The sequence below is a fragment of the Taeniopygia guttata genome, chromosome 3 (genome assembly GCF_048771995.1).
Source record: "Taeniopygia guttata chromosome 3, bTaeGut7.mat, whole genome shotgun sequence".
NCBI classification, from domain to species: Eukaryota; Metazoa; Chordata; class Aves; order Passeriformes; family Estrildidae; genus Taeniopygia; species Taeniopygia guttata.
In genome coordinates, this window is record NC_133027.1 from 59622631 (window position 1) to 59648868 (window position 26238).

General features: G+C 39.2%; 1 protein-coding gene across 5 annotated transcripts in view; it reads right to left on the reverse strand.

The window, feature by feature from the left end:
• The window catches only part of SYNE1 (spectrin repeat containing nuclear envelope protein 1), a 287044-nt gene extending 267888 nt beyond the window's left edge, over positions 1-19156 (reverse strand). The window contains exons 1-2 of one of the 5 annotated variants that reach the window (XM_072926945.1): positions 19023-19156; positions 9411-9676 (exon numbers count right to left, since the gene is read on the reverse strand). In XM_072926945.1, coding sequence (XP_072783046.1) covers positions 9411-9474 — 64 coding nt within the window. In that variant the 5' untranslated portion in view covers positions 9475-9676; positions 19023-19156. Of the gene's footprint in view, positions 1-9410; positions 9677-17918; positions 17943-18433; positions 18573-18621; positions 18787-19022 lie in introns of those variants that run through there. The other 4 variants (XM_072926947.1, XM_072926946.1, XM_032747540.3 and 1 more) reach the window with 4 other exon arrangements.
• Between the last annotated feature and the right edge of the window lie 7082 nt (positions 19157-26238).

Consider the following 26238-nt stretch of genomic DNA (forward strand, 5'->3'; position numbering starts at 1 on the left):
CTGTGAGTGATCAGACTAGTAATGCCCAGGCTGCAAAACAGCACTCAGCTCCCAGCAGAGAATGACCGGCTGATACAACTGGCTCCTAACTGCTGTAACTGGTGATGCTGACTCAGTTCTCTCCTGAAAAACCACATGATGTTTCTGCATTACCCAGTGGAAGCTCCTAGAGTCAAGTTAAAGAGAAAATTCATCTGTATTATTTGTCGCGTATAGGTCAGGAGCAGTTTGCAGCCTCAGAATGGCTTTACCACATGGACTTAGAAAAGCTTAGGGATGTCTTGGCAAATGAGACAATAAAATAGAAACCCTGGCCAAAACAAACAAAATAAAGAGATAAGTCTTTACACAGGCTCAACTGTAATAATTTACTTGAATTTCCTTGGAAGAATGAAAGCACAGTCCAAAAGTGAATTTACTACAAATTACTGTAAATTCTCATAAAAGTCTGAGAACTACACGCTCCATTCCTAAGTAGGATTTTTTTTTTCTGTATATATAAGTCACTGTAAACAAGTAAATATTCTGCTTTCCTACACTGATTTGGCCACAATGATCTTGAATACTGTGCTCTTGCATGTAGAATAGGTTTTTTCCCCTCCGAGACCGGAAAGCTAACAGTAATACTTTCCATGTACAATTGCTGTTGTAGTTCATTCCATTCACCTTATAGAAAGGAGATTTTTTTCCTCTGTTTTAATCAGCTTAAGATAAAGTCTTTACAGAACAGCTGCTGCATTGACAAGGTCTGTGGCTTTCTCACAATAGCACCTTAAGTAAAGTCTTAGAGTCCACACTGTACAGTGAGGACGTTGTGCCCGCCCAGGCACACCGGTGGTGAATCCCAGGCAAGCTGGTGGAGGTAGGACAGGCTATGCAGTTATGGCAAAATACATGAGCTAGCCTCTAAGAGTGAGGTGCAGAAAGCAAGGGAATATTCTACTACATTTGTACAGGCCTTTGGCATCTCTGTAAGGGGATGATGAATTTTTCCAGAATTATACTGGCATAGCTAACACTCAGTGATTTGGATAAACTAAATATCAACTCTCGTTTTGCAGCAATGGCTATATGGGTACAAAGTGTTATTAAATGTTCTAGATGTACCTCTTCTCTGGGTGAATACAAGCTTAGAGATTTACAGGTTTTGCAGGGTTGTGTCACGAGCCTAACAGTGTTACAGTGAGATTACATACATTCTCCATAGTCACTTAAACCAATGTACATCAGTGAGGGCATCTCAATCCTCTTAAAAGTATAAAAGACTATGTAACAAATACTGAAAAATAATCACATAAAATCTAGTGAAATTACAGTAAAAAAATCTTCACAAATGACATCTCTTAATATGTTTATGTTCCATGAAATGAAGCTCCAAAAGATATTTCACAGCAATCTCTGTTAACAACAATGACTCCTCAGCAGGGAAAGAAAGCATGAAAGGCAGATAAACCTGAGAGAGAGGGGAGAGCAGGTTAAGGTATTGAGCTCTTGGCCCCCAGGCCAAACCATGCAGGGACTGAGCTGGAGTCCAAGAACTGTCCTCACTGTGCAGTAACTCAGCATTTCCCCTCCTTACCTGGAGGCTGAATATCCTGAAACATCAAGCTTCTTTTCTGCTACTTCCCTAACAGTTCTGATATTGAATTAAAATGATCACTGAGAACTTAAAATAATCAGGATCTCTTTCAAAGTATAGGATGTAGGCTAATTTTTTAATGTTAGTCCCAGTTTCTTTACACCCCTTCTGCAAAGAACATTGTACATGGAGCGGCCCCAATCTAAAGTCTACTTACAAATGAGAATAAGAGAAGTTACACCCCCAAATACTAGCAATCAGAATTTGAATTTTAAAAATAGCTGTGCAATTAAGCAGTCAGTTATAACTACTTGTAAAATGTAATAATATATTTCAACCATCTCTTTTTAGTTTACCATGGAGACGTCAATTCCAAAAAGCTAGAGAGGAGGGTTGAGGGGGGTTTTGGTGGGTTTTCCTTCTTTCTTTCTTGACTACTGGATTCTTGATAAGTCATTGACACTTCCCTCATAAAGCTCCTTCTCATCTTGGATGAAAAACAGAACAAGTAGCCTGTTTTCTTGCACCCAGTAATAGATTATTCCCTTGGATACATACAACTGCCAACCAAAAAACCTCAGTGTGAGTTTAAAATTAGAACTCGGTGATATGAGTCACAAGGAGAAGCTTTGTGATAGAAATGAGGATATTTTTAAGCAAATGCAGTCTAAAGTGCAAAATAAAAATGGCATTCTATAAAAAAGTCTGTGGAATAAATTACTAGTAATTGTTACGTGTTAGTTTTCATCTATGTGTTTTTTACTCATGCAAGTATATTCTTTAAAGTGTATTATCATCCCGGTAAATAAAGATGGTGAAGCTTTTGTTTTCTACAAACAGGGAGAACATGATTATGGCAAAATTGCAAAAAAAAAAAAAAGATAACTTTCTCATTGAAATTTAAATATTTCGCCTTTATGTTACAGAAGTCTCTACATCAGTATTAAAGCACTATCAGCAGTAGTTCATCTACAAAACTATTTTAATTCCTATTAATTAGTAACAAGAGGCATGTCCTCCTGCATTTTTCAGTTCTTCTAGTATTAAAAAACAACAAATGTGGCATTCCAAAAGGGAGCATTATTTATGGTAATGACAATAAGCTATGTTCAAATTTAATAACACACCAAAATACATTGTAGGAAGGTATTACAGCACAGCTCTGAGGACATAAATTTTAATTATTCATGCCTGCAGTGTAGATAATTGAAATAGGAAATCATAAACCAGAAAACTGATAAACTGTCTAACCTGCATAAAATATGTCATCAAAATATTTTGAATATATTCTGCTTCTTGATACCCCCAACCCAAAGCTATTACTAAACTCACTGTCTAGCAGTCTGTCAGAATAGAGGGGGCACTCTCAAAAATAAACACTGCAATATTTTCCTTCTCAAAATCTCTATCTTCACTAAACCATCAAATTTGACACATAATTGTGTCTATTTAGACTTCCTGAAATATCTCTTTTCACACCAGTAACAAATATGGCAGATGTTATTTTGAGACAAAATCTTAACTGAAAACAGTTTTTGAGCCTCAGATAACACTTTATCAAAACCAAAATTAAACAGCTGCAGTGTGGATGCCTACATACAAACTTGTCAAATCATAGTGAGCAGCACAGAGCTGCTGAAGACAGGTTTGTGTAAAACATAACTTGCCTGACATGTTTTGGTTATCCACTAAATTTAAGACACAGCATTTTAACCACTATGTATAAAACTGTCCAAGGAAGATTTTCCTTTTGCATTTTATCTGGTAAACAGTGCTGAAGGAGAGACACTGCCAGTTTGTGCAACAAATCTTGTCAGTGTTTTAACAGTAGCATAGGAGAAGAATTTAGATTTTTGAATTGTGTTTCTTCACATCCAAATGAAAGCAAACTCAGTGTGAGACACCACCAAGTCAGCCATTTTCTGACCTAAGCGTATACTTTATCCCAGATGAAAATTGGAAAAATATGTTGTTTTTTCCTTAAAAAGCAATTCAAATGTGAATATATATATACAATTTATATCACCTGTGCAATTATTAGTGCTTTGTGTCCTGGTTGACTAACCAAGTGGAAAGAGGAGAACACATTATTTTAACAACCTGGGAAACTGTACTGTGACAATCTAAAGTAGGAATATGTTGATTTACATTGTTAGTTTTGAGGTCAAAGCAGTAGAAAAAGTGTAAGCAAAGAGATGGCAGCATGAACTTAAAAAAATTTCTAAAAATGTACTTTAAAGCACAAACTTGGAATTTGTTAATGATGAAAAACTATCTAAAAATAAAAATACAGGACCATGCTTCACTAAAATACATTCTGCATTTCACACAGTGCCCCAGGACTGTGTTCTCATTGAAGAGAACACAAAGTGAAAGCTAGCTGCAGTTAAAAAAAAAAAAGGCAGCATATGTTTTTTTCCACTGAGATACTTTTTGCACCATATGTCAAAACAGTCTAACTATATGACAAAATATTCTAATATAACATGATACCTAAATTCAGTTTATACTTTAATCATTTGTACTACTAGTGAAATGTTTTGATCATATCCTTTCCCCCATGTTTTTGCAATACCTACAGGTAGTTCAGAATTTGTCTTTACCAGCAACACATCAGATTATTACCATCACATACCTGGGTCAGAAAAAACTTGAAGTCGATTCTCACTGAACTTGTTTGCATATGCATAAACAAAAATTAAATACGTCTAAAAATGATGATATTATCAAATATTGACTAATACTTTACTTGACTATCCCCAGATAGAGACTATCCTTTCTTTGCCCTTTAATGAGCTTCTTTTCAGCTATGATGGTAGGGGTTTTTTTGTCTGTCTTAACCTTCACACAAAAACCATGTGTTTCAGGATTTTGCTCTGAAATAGCATTAACTTAAATTTTCTCACACTAAAAAAATAATTTTAAAAGAGGCTGAAATCCTGTTTGACTTCCTCTTAAGTAACATGCGGGCTGCAAAGATGTTCAGGTTACCAATTCATCATTTAGATTTACTTGACCTTCAGATCATAGAGTTCATACCAGTCATTAGAGTCAAAAGTGTTTATTTTCCCTTAACACACTGCCAGTGAGTAATGGATTGCCTTAGATACAAGATTTTCTCACCCCATAGACTAATAATTTACACTGGCATTTTCTGTAATTCAAGAAAAGTCCAAGAAAGATGCAGGAATCAAACTGGGACAGCATCAACACGACTACATGAAACCAGTACACACAAGAAAACTGGATAAAAGGAAACCTTGACCAGAGCAGTGTTTGTAATATGGGAATAAAACTCATTTGTGCAAGGATATGCAGCATGCCCTTCCAGATCAAGCACACCTTTTCAATTTTGCTGACATTTATAAACGTGATCTTGCACTTTGGTTTTGCCAACAGTAAAATAGTAAAGAGCACTGAAGGAGAGACACTGCCTTTTTTCCAGAATCTCACTTGGCGTCTACAAACCAATGCTCAGCTGGTTCAGGTCTATGGTAAGAAGAAGAATACTGGTGAAAAGAAAGTGTGGAATGTGCATGCAGTGAAGCAAGGTATTTTCAGCAGCAGGTATGTGTTAAATCACCCTAGCTTAATGTTAAACTATGGCTCTTGGCATTGTTGATTTAAGATAGAAAAACGGGAAAACACCAACAGCAAAGGTACACATCAACAAAGAGCCTATCAGCTGAACAGAAAAAAACCCATACTGTTTAGTTAATGGCAGCTGGTATGGAAAAGAAATGCTAGCCTGTAGAAAATGAAGGAGAAGAAAGGCCAAAACTTAAGGCAAAGAGGATGGGGGCAAGAAAGGAAGGACAATCCAGGAGAAAAACAAACCCACAACATTCTGTAAATAGTGCTAATGTAAGGAAGGCAAAAAACTACAGAAGATCATAGTTATTTATATGTAATTTTACATAAAATAAGGACTGGGTTTGAGGCTAATTTGACCTGCCTGTATTGAAGCTTTTCTGGAGTGTATGAGTGTTACTAGAATGATGTCTTCCTTCTAGCATGGCTAATCCTTCATGCATGATCATGTTGCTTGCTTTCCCACCTTAGTTTTTCCTACATCATGAAGTGTCTCTACAGTGAGTTTACAAAATCCCAAAATACCCACAATCTAGAGTTTAACAGACTAATAAGAACAGGGGTGCAATCCAGAAGAATGAAAGATTGAAAAGAATTTTTTACACTTCTCTATTATTTGTAGAGAGTTTTTCAAGACAACAAAGTTATTGTCTTGTTACTGTACAATATTGTTTAAATTATTGAACATCATACACTCCAGAACTGGTTTTACTGCATTGAGTTAAAAATGGATAAGAGTCTCAAAATACCTGTTATACAACAGCAACCTTATTTGGGTGGCATATATGCTTAGACTCAGTGCAGACTGAATTTTTGGTGATCCACTACAGAAAAGGAAAAAAGTGTCCTGTTTGACTGAGTGGACCACCCAATAATGAACACAACTACACTTACCAAAGTCTTCATTCAGCACAGACTACTAAATGAGAAATTGGAAGGAAAAAAACACAGAAGGAAAAAAAAGTGGGAATTAGAAAAGCCTGTAGTAATAGTATGCTACAGTGACTGTTCAACATCACCTTACAAGCCAGTAAGAACAAGTCAGCATAATGGAATAAAAAAGTCTTGAGAAATAGGACAAATGAGACATTTATTTTTTTCATATTTTTTTTCTTTTTTCTTCAGAGCAGCATGAGCATGACTGCAGTTTGCCTGTAACAGTTCATACTAACAGAAAATATTTCATTTCATCATGGCAGAGGTTGCAAATTCATAAGAGTCTGTCCTCCAGCACTCTTTGGTTAGATATTTGGAGCTATCAAAGATGCTTTAAGAATCTTTAGTGTACAGTTACAATGCCAATGAATTTGCACTTCCTGTAGGCTAAGAACCAGTGCTTTCGTGCCAACTGGCTTTAATTCCCAGAGTAATGAAACTCATATTGATGGTGTACACCAGTTCTGCCCAGGTTTTATGGGTACTTTTATAATATGAACAACTAGGAAGCATAAGGTACTGTACAAAACCTAGAACTAGCAAGTTTGTCTTGGTTGTTTGTCGCAGGTGAATTTCTGAGCCAGTGATACACAACATTATTCAAAAATTCTGTATATGTAGAGAGTGTATTGCAAGCATCATAATTACCAAAGGGAAGTGAGTAGAAATATTTATATTAAAAAACCCAAATAAACAAATTAAAAAAACAACCAGCACAGAATCAAATTTGTTGCTTTCTGACAGATTTTAGGAGAGCATATATAGTTGCGTTCACTAAGTGCGTACAGCAGACATTTCAAAACTGGTGTTGAGAATCCCAGTAAAGAGTTGCATTTTTCTGGTATTTCCTACGCTCTCGCACCACAAGCACTCATTGGAAAACCATGAGGCAAATACGAGAACAGTGTGGAGGAGGGAGCACAGCTTGCTTTACCTCTCAGTGCTGATGAATTCCCAGCACTGACATCTTGCAGCACTGTCTAAACAGTATCACACAAGAACTCTTACAGCCAGGTACAAAACCAGGTGTTGTGAAGCACAACTGCTGCTCTGCACTGACTGAGGATTCCCCAAACCAGTGCCATTCCTGTTACACCTTGAATGCTATCAATTCCACTCTCACCCTGAGCTGTGCACCCATCTCTGCACTGACTCTGGGCTGCCACACAAACATGACGAGAAGCATCTCTGTGCTCCTATGCCCATCTACTCCAATTTCAGCTGACTATAATTTCTGAAGGGTGGAACAACCTCAATACACAAGGGCTTAGGTAGTCGCAGTGCAGACTGCCTGCTCATCCATAATGCAGAACTACAGACTATAAAAAGATTTAGGCTCCAAGCACTCTAGCTTTGGCACAGGTGATTTATTGAAATAGTGCATCTGCAGCAAAACTCAGATCCCATCAATACCAAGTTGAGCTGATTTCATCTGAGAAGCAAAAAATCCAGTTACAGGTACAACTTGAAATTAACATGTGATGTCAAATTTCTATTTAGTTCATATCTTTTCCTTTCAAATGTCTTCACTTCAGAATTCATGTAACTATTTTTTCCTAATTTTCAAAAATAAAATAAAAACATTATAGCAGACTGAACTATGTATCATATTTCAGCAGTGCCAAATACATAAAAATGAAGAAAAAGTGTAAAAAACCTAAAATGCAAATAAACAGAACAGCCATTTTGTCACCAACAGCTTTACAGACGTTTAGAAACTTAGCACATAACAGTCTGATAATTCATGGTCCCCATGCTCTGTAAATACCTTCTGTAGCATCCTCCTTTTACATTGCTTCAGACTACCAGCCTGTATAAACCTCCCTCAGCACAGTTCAGCTCCCTGATGCTTTCCTTTGCATATGTCTCCAAAACCTTTAAGTACATTTCTCACATGTGTTTCTTCATATTCCTCAGAAGGTCTAACAGTTTCATAATTATTTCATTTATTGTTTCAAGTCTGTCAGTATTTTTTTCTGGAATATCTACTAAAAGCATGAGTTCATACAAATGTATAGTATCCTGTGATATACACACACTGTGTCCTAAGACCCCTGCCTGCTCTGTGGGCAAGGCTGCCTCACTGCGCCCTTGCACAGTCTCATTCAAATCTACCTGGAGTGTCTTAGTCTAATGCTTAAACCATAAATACTCTGAGCATACAGTATTTCCTCACTCAATGTTTGTTGGCATTTTGAACAGCCATTGTCCAACATTGTGGCTTAAGAATTAGCAGACAGAATGGGAACATATAGTAAATGCAACAAAAGCTGAAGAAAATCAAGCAGAACCATGTTGGAATTGAGGAAGTGCTGTAAAAGGTCTAAATAGGGCAAACTCTTCCTTTTATCTACTGAGGCTACATGGAAATCCTTCGTACTAGTAGTAGCTGATGGCTGGGAAGCTAAGTTCAGATCTCCTGAACTGAAAAACAATAAATGGAAGGAAAACCCACAAACAGATTAAGCTTCCAGATTTAGAGGATGCAGAAGGGGGTATCAAAGGTTCTGTGCATACAAGCTTTTGTTGACTTCAGCGGAAACTAGTATGTACAGGAAAGGAGGCCAGGGACTTATGATCGAGTTTACAAGTTAATAGGAGTGAAATCTACACAGCACTGAAAATTTGTTTCTAGTCAATATCATTATTTGAATAAAAGAATCCAAATGCAAGCTTTTAGCAGCAGCAGTTAGGTCTATAACTTCTAAGAAAACACAGTAAATGTACTTAGTAATGCTATTTTATAGGAACATAAAACCATAATGAATACTCAAAAAAATATTGCAAAGACATCCCGTGATGTGTTATCTAAAAGATCATCAAGTTGAGGACTAATAACAAGCTCACTGAGCTATGAATTCCTCAATGATTAACAATATAATAAAGCTGTTCTCATTGTTAAACTAATAAATATTAGTTTATCAGTACAAAAGATCTACCAGATGACTTTGTAGTTGAAAAAAGGATAAATATCACTTATATTCTCTTTTCTATGAGAGAACTGATACACATCAGATAACCTGGCAGAAACAGAACCAAAACCAGTCTCATAAGCTTCAACTCAGTGTACTGTCCCACGGAGCCACGTTCATGTCAACTGCTTTGAAACATCCCTGTTAATGCTATACCAAAGGACACATATAATCACAACCCTTTAGATATACTAGAAGCATGTCCCACTAGATAAGTTTAGAAAAGTTACTAAACTTCAGAAATTTTGTTCTGACTGTTCAGTATAGTAGAATATAGGAACTTCCGTTTACAAGGGTGCGGCAGAGAGCACCAGCCCAAGTCAGACACTTACCTTGAAGCCGTTGCATGACATTGGCAATGTCTCTAGATCTTGCCACTAGTCGGGATGAAGCCATGATCTCTTTGCAGTGAGTCCACTTCCCCTTACAGAATTCTCCCTCCAAGGTGTGGAGCTCAGTGAGATGAGGATCTTGGACGGTTTCCTTTTAGCGTTCGACCCTCAGCCGTGGCAGAGCATCCCTGGGGCAGTCAGACACCTCCAGTCCAATGCTGGCCCCCATAGGGCCAGGGAAAAGCAATGGTAAACAACCTCAACACCTGAGAAAGAAAGTACCAAAGTTTAGGGGACACTTGTACCAGCTCTGAAAACTAAGGAGTCTGAGTTTTAATAGCTATCTTAATAGGTAAAGAGTTTGTGTTTTGGCAGTAGTGTACACCCCAGCCAGAGACATAATTAATGCTGAAAGCTTGCTTGGCAATCATCAAGCAGAATGCAGCTGCAGAAACAAATCATTAAACACAACTGGCAATGCACCAGACATCAATGCTTTCCCAAGGATGCTTGTGGATGTTGTTTTAGAAATAATAATAATGTTATACTTATTAAAAGTAATACTGTAATACTTTTTAACATAGAGACTATTAAGTTCAAAAGAAAAACAAAACCACTTGTAAAAGTCCAAAAACTGTACAACTCTCATTCTATTTCACCACTGCAGGAAGGAGCATGTAACAGAAACTCATTGGTAAGGATAACTCCCAACTCCACTTGACAATGTGGTCTATTCTGAAATATTGAGATTAATATACTTCATTATTAAATAAAGTTCTATTTATATTCTTATTTTTTTGTATAACAATACTATCTTTTGTTTCATTTAACATCAAAAGCTGTGAACTAGAACTGCTACACAAACACTGCTACACTTCTGCATCTATAATAAAAATCTATGTAACTATAAATCTGGTCTAAAAACAATATAATTAGATTCTTCAGAGAATGCTATCAATAATATCTTATCTTCTGAGGAACAAGTGCATGTTATGTATGTATGCAGTGATTTCCCTGATATGAAATGTATAGATACCGAGAATAACTGGATTCATACTATACACTCTGGGTGCACCCCAAATTCAAGATGATATGCTGCCAATCAATATCACAAATGTCAGTGGGTTTATTTGTGTTGTGCACTTTCCTCTTTTCCTGGCCCCAAGGTCTGTCAGAGAATAGAGTCCTCCATTATCAGGCAGACAAACCTTTAGGCTGCACAGCTTCAGGCATGATGAGCTGTCCCAGATGAGCTGTGCCAACATATAAGGGCGGCCAGAGGAAATGATATTTCAACATTTCCTTTTCTAACCCTTCAAACCATGCCTGACCCAAGGTACATCCTGCTTTTCCTCTTATTTGATGTTTTTTATTGCATGTTTATCTTGTATTTTGGACACCTAAATGCTGCTCAGATCAACAGCCGCAAGCTGGCTTTAAATCAGTGCAGCTGAGGGAAGCACCCTTCTAAGGGGCCACAGGGCAGAAGAGATTGCAAAGTCCACCCATGTCTCTGGGCTGTTCTTTTGCATGCAATGGCCACCGTGGTACTAATACCTACTCCAGACACACTGCTGCTATTTTTACATATGTCTACACTTTACATGACACCTGAATGCTCATATCCCCACTGTCTTTCCACGTGTGTCTGCTCTCTCCTTTAAGGGCCTCCTCCCCTCCACAGCCCTTCCCACCTTCCAGGTTTTGCCCCACACACTTCTTGGGGTGCACAGGAACTCTGCCTATCAGTCACCACTTCCCAAGCATGGAGAAGCACCCTGGCAGGAGCCTCACGCTTGTGTCAAGCGGGCATGAGAAGGTGCCACCAACGCACCTGTCAGCCACAACACTGCTTGGGGCTGATGGTCCCCTGGTGTTGCTAAATCCCTGCAGAGAGCATCAGCAACAGCACACCAAATAGCACCTGACTGAGTGGATGGGGAGCAGAAGGAGGATTTCTGTTGCTTGTGCTCACATATGACAACTTGGTGAACTTTGCTTCCTCTGCAATATTTAAACGAAACATCAGCTTTCCTAACCTCATCCAAACCAGAAATATTTGTAACACAGTGGGTTATATGTAGCCTTGTTTCTGCTACAGTGGCACTGCTAACATTTTGAGCAGTACTGTAAGCTGGTACAGCCACTTCTGGTAGCAGGCTGCTAGACTAATTTATGGGCAGGGATAAGGGGTATTAAAAATGCTTCATCAGATTGGGTTTTTGGCTAACACCAGTAACAATATTAGAACACCAGTTCGTTCACAATGTGACAGAGCTGGCATAAATCAGCTGTACATGAACAGATTTACAGGAGCTGTGGAACATGCTGGTCCAAGTCCAAGTTAAAAGAGTCTGGGAAAGTGCTATGAAGATGTATGTTGAATATACTCATACAGCAGGCTGAGTCACTGTGCAACGATAAATGGCAGGCTTGCAATTAATAATTTATTTAGCTGATATTAAATTATATGCTGCATAAGAAGAATGTGAGTTTCTAAATATGGCTCCTCATTCAAAAGCTCCTTTGAAAGCAGTGGGAATTAACTAATTTAAAGGTGACAGGTACAGGTTAGTACAGGTAGGAAGGAAATATTCTCATGTGCCTAGTCACCTCTACAGGCAGAAAACCACAGCTCAGAACACAGCAAAACACCAGCAAAATAGTTGAAACAAAGCTTCATGCACCCTTCTCACCTCTCTTCAGGGAATACCTAAAGTTTCACAGAAGAAAAAAATTCTATGTGGACAGTCAGGTATTCAATGTAATATAGAAAGTGAATTTTTCATGGCTTTTACAAATACTTAAAGCCATCAACAAATTTTTTTTCCTGCTGAAAGATTACACTTTTCAGATTTATAAGCATTCAAATCTTAATTATTTGCACAGCTGCTACACAAATTCATTTTTAATAAATGGTATTACTTTTGAGTTTGTGTAAGACACAAAGATGTGTCTTAAGACAGATAGGTTTTCAAAATACATAGGTTTTAATAAAGTGCATGGCTTTAATCTCACAAATCTTAGCCTGAAATAAACCTGAAGCTAACCCTGTATATGAACTATTCCCAGTTTTAGCATTCAACAAGTGATTATTCAATATCATAAATTATTCCTTTTTTTTTTTTTTTTGTCTGAACATACATGGAATCAACACACAAGAGTGAAACAGGGTTTGCATATAGATTAGGTAAATCTTTTATTACATTTGGCACTTATCTGGATTTAATGGATAAAGTTACACTGACACCATTTTCTTATATTAATATCCCAATACTCTGGGTTTAGATGAAAAGCGGAAACATGAACTTCTCTCATATAAGAGTCATTAGGCCTTATTAAATTGCAGTTTAAAATTCTCTGGATTGTTTTGTTCCTCTCTTCAAATGCCAGGAAAGTGAGACATCTGTGCTATGAAAGAGATAAGAAAAATACCACATATATTGTGGGCTAACTTTTCTGGGTCCCCTTTTTTTCATTATATTCAGGAGAGCTTTGAATTTAAAAAAGATCTTTTCCTTTTATTGGTAAAACTAGAATACCATTGGCAAGATCAGACTGAAATTTATCATCTAGTTCTTAAAGTTTACAAAACATATTAAAGACAAACAGACCTGCCTGTCAGCAGTGTATGTATGTATGCAGTGTGGTTCCAGAAAAACGGAGACATCCACTAGGTGCAGAGGACATATGCAATGTGCAACAAGGGCTGAAGATAAACCTGACAAAGAAGAGGTAAACAATTCTTTGACTGTACTTCATGTTGCCACATATTACAGATTCCAGATGAACCTACCAGTGGTTCCTTCTAAACTTAACCATTCTGTAATTCTGTGATTCCCAGTACGCCAGGTTGATGCCACATATAGCAGCCAAGAGAAGAAGCTACTGATGTGAAAGTATGGTTGTACCTGAAAATACAGGGTTTAGACTTCTATAAACTCCCATTATATCACCAGAATAAATAAAGAAACTCCAGGTAAATAAGGATAAACACAAATAATAAACAAAAATATTGAGGAGAGCAAGAAATAGACAGGGACAGGCAGTGAAAGGACTGTTTCTGATCTGGGACATTTCAAAAAGAGATATTTGAGAGGACAATAAACAAAGTAATAAATTCAAGGAAGTCCTGCAGCTAGAAGACATTTACAAATCAAATGTTACACAGATATAATAAATGCAGTGGAATGACTAAAATAAGTATAGCACATGAACTGAACAGAATCTCAGGAACAACTGAAAGAGGGTCAAGTCCTGGGGGTACCATTATATACTAACAAAGAGGCAGAATTCCCTGGTAAGCAGGAGTTACACAGAACTCATCAAGGGAAAAAAACCCAGGAAATAATTTCCAAGCCTAGTTTTCTGTTGTAGTGCTAGAAGACCCCTTTGGTCCACACATTCCATTTCTGAAACATAAGAGGTCTTGGAAATGCTGCCAGGTTGATAGACACTACTGGAACAGATGCAATTCTATGAGACAGCAGTGAGCCTCCTGCTAGTCAGGAATAAATGACTCACAGAAAGATAGGAATCAGAATTTTCTGGAGGTTAGAACTGTGTTTTTAAACAGCAAATAGAAAGAAAAACAGCTGGTTTAGGTTGGGTGTTAGTTGTTAGTGGAAAGAAAATGCTAATCAATAGAAAATAGCTCAAATCAAGGAAGTGATTGACATTGTCCAAAATATTACAAGAAAGCAATTGAGCAGGTCAGGAGATGATCTAGAAACACAGTGCTTAAAAAATAAATAAAAGGGAAATCAGCAGAGAGGTCAATTAGACTGAAAAGCACAGTGCCTCCCCTGTGAAGCAGGCTGGGTTTTTCTTTAAATCCAAAGTCTAGTAGCTTTACACCTGTTCAGAACAGAATAAAACTGCTCCAGGTGTAATTGGAAAAGCCATCACTCAGAAATAAGTGGGCAGAAACAGAGCATGAAAAGTCAAGAGTACTGCTTCAGTGTGTGCTGAATACGGGGATGAAGAGATGTGCTAAAAGACAATCTGAGAAATAAGGACAGCAAGAAAATGCTTTTTAGCTAGATAAGTAAAAATAAAATAAAAAATAAGACCAAGGGGAGATTAATTTGCTTCAATTAGTGTTATACTGATTTTTCCACTGAAGATATTTCTGATAGAAAAAGGTATGACAAAAAAATGGAAGCAGCACCTCTTAAATGAACTTAAAGTTAAAAGTGGAAAAACTCAATAAAAATGCATTCCAGGATATTGATAACCAATAGATTACAAATTCACAATTCATTTGTAAATTTATTTGAATAAATCTGTCAAGTTGCACTTGATGCCTACTGGATATACAAAATTCAGAGCTAGGATGAAGAAGTGGGGTAGAGTGATCCAACATGGTTTTTATATTTTCCCCAGGAAAAATGCAGTATCACCTCACTGATCTTCCAAAATCCAAGCCAAAAAAGGAATCCCTTTTTTGACAGTTGAACTGCAAATCTGCAACTGTTCGCTAAAGCAGATGCAGTAGAAGTCAGTGGACACTGGAACTTTCCCAAAGACCATGGGACATCACTGCACACCACATAAGATCATGGAAAATGCAATTTTGGCTCTGAAAGGTGTTTTTGTTAGTTGAATACCAACACTGTCACTCTGTGCTTCCTTTCTCTACTGACAAAAAACCCATTGAAACAGGAACACTGACACACAATGTTCTTTATCACTGACCATCGAAACTTACACTTAAAGAGCAGTAACTACCTGGAGGTATTGAAATTTGTTTTTCTTGGGGAGTGGGGGCAGCAGAGAGAGATTTCCATCCTTTCTGGAGCTCCAGATTATTTTAGTTCATCTAGGTATCCTTAAGCATATTTTGGAGTTGAACAGAAATTTTTCATTCTGCAGAAGCTTGAAGGTCTTGCAACAGCAATTACTAATATGAAAGTTCACGGTAATTTGCACATCTGACATTTAAATCTATGGCATATATGGCACACAATCTTCTGTGTTTTACCTATCATTGTACTCCAGTATTTAAAAAATATTTGTAGGATCCTAGTCATGCACATCACTATGTATGCATTTACATTTCAGGAAGTGAGTTATTTATTATCTACTTTTTATTAGGTTTTTTTGTAAGATGGACAAAAATCCAATGGTGTGATTCTTGTCTTGAAAGCTGTAATTCCATTTGAACAGAAAATACAAACTGTTCTAGGAGAAAATAAAAGGCAGAGACTGGCATTATTTGGGAAAATTGGCAGAACATCCAATTTTAGATACATGCAAAGAAAGGTCATTCAGACTTATTGATACAAAAAGTTAAAGACAGCCTAAACTACAGTTAGTAATCCTGTTATTTAAATTGTTCAGGAATATATTACAATATAAAATATATGGTATTTGCTGTTGGTAATAGCAGGAGACTGGGATCAGTAGCTCATTGCCTTCTACAAACACAGGATATAATCCTTGTCTAAAAGAGTTTACTATCTGCGCAGACAAAGACAGGGTGAGATTAAGATCAGAGGTCACAATACACAAGCAAATAGGACAGAGTGAAGTTCACATCTGAAGACTAAGCCAGTTAAAGGCAGAAGAATTGTTCTGAATGTTCTGGTTTAACACTGCTGGCACCTAAGTGTTCTGTGGCATAACATGACCTATAGCTCAAGACTATTGCAGAGGTACATCTGTGGGAGGAAAAATAAAAAGGACCACTAAAATAGAAAACACTGAAGCATCTCAGGAAAGGGTGGGTCAAACCAAGTTTGAGATAAGCAAGTAAGCGTCAGTTCTTTGGTATTCCTGCACATCTCCCAAGCAACAAACTTTGCTATAACTTACAAGCAAGTGTCAGACAACTGCCAAACGAATGCAAAAGCAGAAGCCCCTCTGGTTTTCCATTTAAATTGTGCCTTTGGGTGAAACAAAATTCCATTCACTTCAGATGTAAACCACTGCTGCTAATTTTATGACCTCTAAGGAGACACAAGAACTCTAAAGTGTTGTCACTAGCCATGGTAATGAGTAAGGATAAAAACAATTGTTTATGTTTGGTGTATGTACTTTCTCAGTAACTACTGCCACTAGTTGATAAGAAAAAAAATGAGCCACAACTGACTTCCTTTAACATAGCATAACCAAAGTGGGTTAATGTGATCTCTTGTCTGAAGGGTGAATGTATGTATATTCCTCTTGGGACCAAAGCTCTGTAGACCCCCAGCAATCACTCTCACCGTGCTGGCCTTGAAAGGTTCATGCCTTGTTCAGTGCCTCATCCAGGAAGATGTTCTTCATTGCCAGGAACTCCTACTCTCTCCCCAAATTTAACTAAGTGCTGCTCTTTCCCTATGCACCTCTGCTCTCTCTGATCCAGTATCAAAGTTAGTTTCTTTAAGCAGTGTGCTTGCTGAGAGGCTGTGTAACTCTGTATGGCTCCAGTGAAGTCTTAAAGTCCTAAAAAAACATCATTGAGGACCCTCATATTTAATAAAGAGAAAGTAGTAGTGCACGAAGGCATACAGTCATTACAAGTTTATTGTGTCTGTATTAATTACAGCAGTCCAAATCACTACTAAAACTTACTACAACAGCTTAAAGTAAAAATAGAATAAATTTTTTAAAAATCTCAAATATATTTGGATTCACCTGTAAAATACGTAAGCACTGGTATTTTATACTCTGCAACATGTAATGTCTATTGACATATATTATTTCTGAAGGTAATTTTAAACAAACAAACCAAAGCAGACACTATGATTGGGAATTAAAGGAACAGGTGGGAAGTGTAGGGATTATTCCTTCTACATTCACATCTAACAGGGTTTGCAAAGATGAGAATTTAATCATTGCAGCACGCAGCACCATGCTCACTCTGGAGAGCTCCTTTCTCAGGGCAAAATGTCTGTGTGAAACATTCCAAATTACAATGCCTGACTCTCACCAGAAAATAAGTAACTCCAAAATTTTAACACTACACCTCAGAAATAATTTTTTTTCATGTCATTCAGCACACAACAAACATTTACTACAACAAGCAAAAAAGCCTTTCTGTTTACCAACTAAAATGACATAGCACCCTGTTTTTTCCTGTCCTGTGACAATATATTTACATAGCCCATCAGCATTTACAGCTTGGGATCTGTTTAATGTTGAAGCACAGGCAAGAATCACAAAAATAATTATCAGAGATCACGGAGAGCAGACAGTCCATCACTAGTACTACTACAGGAAAGCGTGCGCCTGTTAGGAGTCGTTCAACAGGCTCTGCACTAGAAGAGTTCTGGCAGGCAGCCAGAAACACCACATACTATTTCCCTACAAGCTACATAGGTGTAAATCCCTCACAGCCAGGCGCACTGGAGCTTCCCTCACCATCACACAGATTATTTACGGAAGTATTTCCTCATCAAATTCCAATATATGGCCTTTTGTAGCAGGTTACTAATACTCCTTACAAGCACTTCTCCTCAGCATGAAAATGTTTGTCAAAATCCTAGTAAGAACCTTTTCGGTGAGTATTTCAGCAGGTCTTACCTCCGGGAAGTCACCACACAAGCCAGGGAACATATGGGCTCTATGCATCTCTGTCGTGGTGCACTTGTCCTTTTTGCACCATCACTGCGTGCAACCCAGGCTAAAACTGGCTTCCCGGGAGCGCCCATCAATAGTCACATTTCCTTTGGTTAACTACGTTTTGGCCTGCAGCGTGTGACTGAGCATAAAACTGGCTATCTCTGCAACACACACGTACGTTTTCAGGAGAAGAACAGCCGCAGCCCTCCGCCGGGTGTCCGCTCCGAAAGGGCAAAACCTCAAACCCACCCCGGAACACGGCCAAACTCCGCAACCAGGGCACGGAGTTTCGGATTCACCCCAAGACAGTTCTGCGTAGGGGGGCAGGAGGCGGCTGGGGGACAGCCGACTGAGGCTGCCCCGTGGGACCCCGTTCTCCCCGGCCGCGCTCCGGCCGCTGGCGGGCTCACCGAAGCGGCGCCCCCCGCCGAACACCCGCAGTCCCGGGGATCCCCGCGCCCAGCGCCGCGCCCTACCTCAGCCCTCCGCACCGCGCTGCTCCGCGCCTCGGTGCGCCCGGCGCAGCTGCCTGGCTACCGAGCACAACACGCCGCGCCGCCCCGCCCGCCGGCCCGCGGCGAGGAAGCAGGTGCGGGGGTGGGGAGAGGGCGGGAGCGCGGGTGCGTGTGCCGGGGGTGCGTGTGCCGTACCGCGTGTGCCGTACCGCGTGTGCCGGGGGTGCCGAGGTGCGTGTGCCGTACCCTTGCGGCGCTCCCCGGTGCGCGGCCCCGCCGCCTGCGGGCTGCAGCCCGTGCCCCGGTGCCCGCTGTCCCTGCGCGCATCGCGGGGGGGGCCGCGCCCCGCCCCGCCCCGCCGCGGCTGCAGCAACAGCAGCAAAGCCGGGGCAGCTTGTCCGGGGGCGGCTGCGTTGACCGCTGCGCCGGGGAGTCGTAGGACGAGACACCGGCCTCGGCCCCGAAACTCGACACCCCCGAAGTGCGTTCTGGCGAGTAGCCGAAATACTCCTGAGAGCGACTGTATCGAGCTGTCGCTGCTAATTACTGTTACTAGTTATATTACTATTATTATTATTGCTGCAATGTAGAGCGTGCTGTAGGGCATTACCTTTGGCGTAGGCTCCAGAGCATCATCACGCATAAGGCAGAGAGCTGCACAAGCAAACTGGGACAGCAGCTCTTACATAACAGCAGCAGGACAGAAATATTCAAAGGAGCTGGCAAGACGGTCTGCCACTTTCGAGCTCGGACCACGCTAACCATGCAACAGTGCTTGTGCCTCTGGCATAAAATGCGATTCTGCCTCTTCCAAAGACATTGCACAATCCCTATGACTTAATTTTGCTTTTTCCCTGCTTCATTTTAATTGATACCATTAAGGCTAGCTTCATGCAGGAGACAGAAGGATATTTTTCTGCTTAAGAGATGGATCATCTCTGGTCTGTGTCATTGGAAAAAAAAACACTCATTTGGAGCTGAAATGGAGAAGTTGGGAGAAGCAGTGCCAATGAACCTCTTAGTTTTCATCGTTTCTGGCAGTGCTGCAGTGATTCTACAACATTAGCATGCAGAGTGTTTACTGAGTGGATGGATAAAATCTGAGTTAGGAGCAGAGATTACTCAGCATCACCCCGTCCTTTAGCACCAGTCATAGTAACATTGGTGCTACCCTCGTGATATGAACATTTACACTTACGGCACCTGTCCCAACATTATGCAGTTATGGATTGCGCACTTGGAACCTGGGTCTGGTGTGGAAAAGCAGCCATATCAGGAGCTACAGCAAGAATTCATGTGAAAGTGGGATATACATATCTAGGTCACCTCCAGCCATCCACAAAAATTACCTCTTTCTGACAATGAGTGTAACCAGGCATATTGGGCCTGAAATTTTTCTCCTTTTGAAGTGTTGTGGGATTTTTTTTCTTTGGTTGGTTGGGGGGGAGGGGGTATTATGGGGTGGGGGGAGAGTGTGCAAGAGGGGAACTGAAAAGCTTTTGTCATCCAATTGTTCTTACCTCTTTGTTCTTCTTCTCTGTTTTACCCCATCCCAGTTGCAGCACCAAAAATGGCAAAGGAAGAGAATGCTAACACATTTCTGAGTTCTGTCTTTCTACATATATCCTTCTGCTGAAAAAATTCCTCACTTTGCTGCCTCTTTCAGAAAATACTATCTTATTTTTCTAGGTTAAGAGTATGAGTGTTAACCTGAATGAGAGCATCTTCACTGCAAAAGCTTAGACTTTATATAGTAATACTACTATTGTTTGAAGCAGTTCAGCAAAGTACTTGCTAGTGTAAGCTTCAATTTCGGCGCTAAATGCTGCGCTGTATATTTTAAAAGCTCAGATAGAAAAAAAATTGTCTGTGCTATCCTAAGAACAATGTATTTGTCATTATTACTTTTTATATTTTGCTTTTAACAGTTGAGAAGTTATTATCTGAAATTATTGCCTCTTGGATATGTGTAAATATCTTTTCTGAAAGGACAGGTGATTAGATTTGATAATATATAGCACAATTAAGGACTGCTGCTTTTAGCTCTTCATGAAGAGCTCTTTTGAACTGAAGAATTTGGGGCACTTTTCCTCAAAAGAGACTACAAAAAAGAATGACAGTAATGTTTTGGCTTGCCTCAGTATTGTATCACTCTCTACTTGGTCCTGTTTTGATTGACAGGCTCAATCCAGAGGATGGCCATGGGAATGGTTGAAAGTTTAGAGCACATAATCTAAAAGAAAAGTCTGAAATCATTATTCAATCTAGATATTAAAAACTGGCATGAGATATAAGAACATTCTAAAGGAGCACTTAAAGGAAGGGAATCATCACTTCTCAGTGTCCGCAGTACATAAGACAAGAAGCAATCTGCTTACCTTGTACATGGTATTGTCATATCAGAACAAAAAATTTTAGGAGGAAATAAAGCTTTGCACCATGTACCATAAAAAAAAAAGAAGTGAAACTGGCACAGTGGAAGATATTTAAGCTCAGACTAGACAAGTGTCTTCCTGGAAGGCATTTTTAATACTTTAATACTTTGTCAGGGTGTAGAACAGGGCATCCCTGTGAGTGTCTTGATCTCTTTTGAGTCCATTTGCTGTAACTTTGAATGCTAAGCCTGGTTTGAGTAAAAGAGCATACACGTCCTCCTGCAGATTTTGCAGCGAGCAATAGTTGCCACTTCCTTCCTGTCCTAAACTGCCACACAGTATCTATGTACAACCTGGAAGCATTGCCACACACCTCCTGAGAGATGTGCGCAGTTCTACATCTGGTTTCCATGTACTGTATCAAGGGTAAATATATAAACATTTAACCAAAGAACCATATAGTTTGAACAAAGACTTGTAAAATCATAAAGCCCAACTGTTAACCCAGTCCAAGTCCACCACTTCACCTTGTCCCTAAGCATGACATCTACAACTCTTTTAAATACCTCCAGGACAGGGAATCAATGACTTGACTGGGCAGCCTGTTCCAGTGTAAGACAACACTTCCCATGAAGAAATTTTCCTAATATCCATTCTAAACCTCCTCTGATGCCACTTGAGGCTGTTAGTTCTTGTTCTATCACTTCTATTAATATGGAGAAGAGACTGACACCCATCTTGCTACAACCTCCTTTCAGGCAGCTGTAGAGAACAGAAAGGTCTCCCCAAGCCGAGCCTCCTTTTCTCTAGGATAAACAACCCCAGCTTCCTCAGCCACTCCTCACAAGATTTGTGTTCCAGACCTTTCACCAGCTCCGTTGTACTTCTCTGGACACACTCCAATACCTCAATGATCCTGTAGTGAGGGGCCCAAAAGAAGGATTCAAGGTGTGGCCTCAGCAGTGCTGAGTACAAGAGGACAGTCACACCCCTGGTCCTGCTGGATGTGGTTTTTTCTGTTTGCCTTCTTGGCCACCTGGGCACAGCTGGCTCAGATTCGGTGGTTCTTGACCAACACCCCGGCTCCCCTTTCGCCGCCGACCACTTTCCAGGCTACTCTTCTCCAAGCCTCTAGCACTGCCTGCTGTTGTTGTGCCCCAGAGGCAGGATTTGCTGAACATCATACAGTTGGGTTCAGCCCATTGATCCAGCCTGTCCAGATCCTTCTACACAGCCCTCCATCAGATCCACACTCTCTCCCAGCCTGGTGTCTCAACTGCAAACCGACTGAGGTTGCATTTGATCCCCTCACCCAAAACAATGAAAAGATATTAAATGGAGGACAGGAACTTACCCCAGTACTGACTTGTGGAGCACCATATTTTATCCCTGAGCCAAAGCCCTCTGTCCAGCCAGGGTGATATTTCCTGCTGGCTCATGTTTCAGTGCATTGGGACAGCCTGCTCCTGCACATTTAAGATTTCCTTCCTGAACAATGTCCAGCCTTCCTGGACTCCTTTGACTTTCAGGACTGCTTCCCAAGGGACTGTCAACCAATCTCCTAAACAGGCCAAAGTCTGCCCTCCAGAGGTCCAAGGTAGCTGAAATCTTTCTTTACTTCTCCAAGAATCTATTAGCTGTAAAACAGTATGATTTTTTTTTTTTTACATAATTTTGTATGTTGTATTTAAGTGCTTAGGTTTTATATTTGAGTGTAACAAATCCCGAGCGAATAAACTTTGAAAATAAAATCAAGATACAACTAGAAGTCAGAGAATATATTCCCTCTAACATGAAACTACATGAAATACACATTGAATTACACTGAATTACTGAATTACATTACAGTAGCACACCATTTCACTCCCTTGCATTGTACTGAAATAAATAAATATAGTGGGATGAGATTACACAAAATTATGTGAGAGTGGAAAAAAAGGAAAAAAATCATCTGCAGAACTAGTATATCATACTGTGATATGTGATACATTATTGTAAATGAAGTTAACAAATTATAACAGCTTAGAGATAATTAGGATTTATATGTACTGAATGAGCTCAGTCTAGCATATGGCAAGAGTCGAGCTAAAACAAATGGCATTTATTTCTAGTGTTAGTCACTCCATTTTTGTCAAGAAAGTCATCATATCCTTTCAAAATATATTGCTTTGACAATTTTGTCTTGTTTATGCTTCACAAGTTACACTAAATTGGAAAAAAAATGCTAAAATCTCCGACTTCTATACAAGAATGAAAAGTGGATACCACAATATTGTCTAAAATAGGACTCAAAGGTTATTACTTGACGGTCTTAATCAACCAGAAAAACTGCCAGCCTAAAAATTCCACTAGAAGCTGCCCAATCCAGCAGTTGAATAGCAGCAAGGCTGCTACAAGTTTCTATCCCCTCGTCCAGCCAGCAGCAAAGCTGAGTGTGCACCCCCAAGAGGTGTTCATTGGATAAATGTGAATGCACAGAAATGCGTGGCTGCATGCACAGCCCAGCAGGGACCAAAACCACAGCATTCATGCTGACACTTGGCACGGGACCAGCCTGATCCTGACCTATCAGGGTGAAAGCCTGGGAGCAGAAAATGTATGCAAATACATATACAGGAAGCCCTCTGTGGCTGATGTAAAACATTCCACTGTGCCAGCACTTGGTCCCTGGATCTCAGTCTGCCCAACTCCTGAGGCATGAGCCCTGCTCCACTGGCAGGTAAAAACCCACAGACCCATCAACAAACACTACTACTTTTACAGGACACATTTTACCCTCTTAGCCTTTAATTTCCCGTGTTCCTCTTCTTGTGCCTCCAGCCCTTTGCGTGTTGTAGAGATGAGTCTTTAAACATGTAACCCAACATTTTTTAACAATGCTTTGGCATAGAAAAATAAGAAAAAAATAAAGTCAGTTTAAAAATTCAGATGAGCATGGTAAGAGTAAATTCTTTGTAATGAGCTAATAGTACAAAGCAATCATGATCAGATTGTGCCACCCTGTGGACTGTATCAAAAAGATGCTTCCTTTAGTGCTGGGCTAAAAATATGCTGCAGGAACGGGCCAAGAAATTCCCAGCCACCAAAGCAAAAGTAATTTTGGGTTTCCTTGCATTCTAGTAGAGACAAGATGTCTTTTTGAACTGTGTCTTTGAGCAGCACTGGGCAGATTTTCAGCTGGCACCAATCTCAAACAAACATGGACAAATATCAGGAAAAGTGATAATAACTTGGTGAATTATCTTCCTGTTATGTAACACTAGGCAGAATAATTGCATTTATTTATTCACTTGGAGATATGTGTGTGAACAGAAAAAACAATCTATCTTAAATTATAAAGAAAACAAAATAATTACCTCTCTAAAATACAATATCACAGTCAAACAACAAATCCTTTCAGTAAAAACAATAAACAAGATGGAAACCACAGCATCTGTCAATGGCCACAGTAAAATGATGATTTGAAGACTAAAAAGACTAATCTGGTAAGAAGAGAGGGCTCGTGGGAAAATTGAGATTATTAGACAATGTGGAGCTGTCTTTTAAGATCTAATCTGAAAGGAGATCTAAGCAGAAATTGAGAGCTGCTCATTTAATAAGGAGTGAGAAGCTTGGTGCCACTGAGGCAGTTGCAACATCTTACAAGAACAAAATTATGTTGCCAAATCATTAGAAAGCAAGTGATATCAGTCAGAGATTGGAGAAAGCATTGTTTTTCTAAGAAGAAATGGATCTTTTCTTTTCTTTAGTTGCTGTAAGCAGCATATGGGCCTAGAATGAGGCTAATCTCCCTGATAATACAAATACCTACCTGGAAGAAATCCTGGCCCTATGATTTTTCATAATCTGTAATCAATATATTTAAGATTCTTATGATCAGTATCATTACTCTGCTACACTGGCTGACTGGCATTCGGTGGCTACTCTCTGTCACTGTTATTTTGCTTGAAGTTTCAAAGCTGTATTTTCTGACATAATAGTGTCTGAATAGAAAACATATTAAAAAAAACTATTAAAATTAAATATCTAAAATATGTCTAGTATGGAAAATATTTTAAATGACAAGGCATATCTCTGAGCCACTGAACGCTATTGTGTGAGTGAAAAAATCTTTCCTGACATAATTTTGAATATACCTTAAACTCCTTAGGTAAAAGAACCATCTTGGTATTCATGTGAACTTCCAGGGGCAGAAATCTGCCATTGCTGTGAAATTGATGTTATCAGATATTATATTCTATGGTTTGATGTTGACACATAGCACCAGAAGTTCTTCTGAACAATGTCAGGATTCTTTTATGAGACATCCATATTTTTTATCATGCTAATTTTCATTCAGGAGTTTGAAGCTCTATGCCTTGTCTAATAACATATAATGAGTAGGAAGTATGTTGTTTTCTGTGAAAACAGATGGTGTTGTTTAAAACAGCATTGCAATTTCTGTAAAAAAATGCTTATTTAGAATAAGAGTTTTAAGAATAATCTAACGTATTAAAGAGACAATGAAAAATAATGGTACACAGATCTCTCTTATACAGAGACAGGCATGAATTTTTATTAGGAACAAACATTTTCTGAATTGATAGATCAAACCTAAGAAGGAAATGGTAAGATTTCTAAATGGCCTGTAGAAAGGCCAAGCAATGTTGAAAGAACAAGTTATCATGCCTACAATATGGCGCTTTTTTCCCCCCCAAAATTATGTGCTACCCCTCTCTTGGCTTTAACTGTGTCCACTATTTCAGTGCTATGCTTTATCCTGAAGGTGGCTGCAATTTCATGAGAGTCATTCATTCCTACAATGTCTGAATATTTTCACTGGATTTTTTCAGTATTCAGCTGTGACTGCAAGGAAATTAAGTAGTTTCAAGGTTACACTGAAACATTTATTTCAGGAAAATACTGTGGCACAATACAAAAATACAAAATGTAGTGTTAATTCATCACAATACTTATTCAGTAAATATGCTCTTCCACTAGGCAAAAAGTCCCCAAGGGAACTCTTTCTTTCTACTTTAATGCTTTGGATGAATACCTTTTCCTGTATAGACCAAATCATTTTAAAATAATGTTCTTGGCAAAGCAAACAATCTTTTGGAAGAGTTTTTCTGTTGTAAAAAAGTCTCTCATAACTGTGTGTCTTTGACCTCCAAAAATTAAGTTTTATAGCTGAAAGAGAAGCTCAGGCAGCCCACTGGTGATTTATGCCCTTACGGGGTTTTACTTTAAATTGCCAGTATCACCTTCAATAAAACTGATTCTCCATGGTATGGGGACCATTATGCAGTGCCATTTCCAGATGCCTGTCAGAGTCAAAGTTATGGTATTAAGGCCTAGATGCTTTTAGCTCCTTTGTGCTTATTTCTGGAGAGTTCATAAATGTTCTCTGTTCTCCAGAGACAGATTTTGTTGTTGTTTACACAGATTTTGCAAAATATTGACAGAAATACT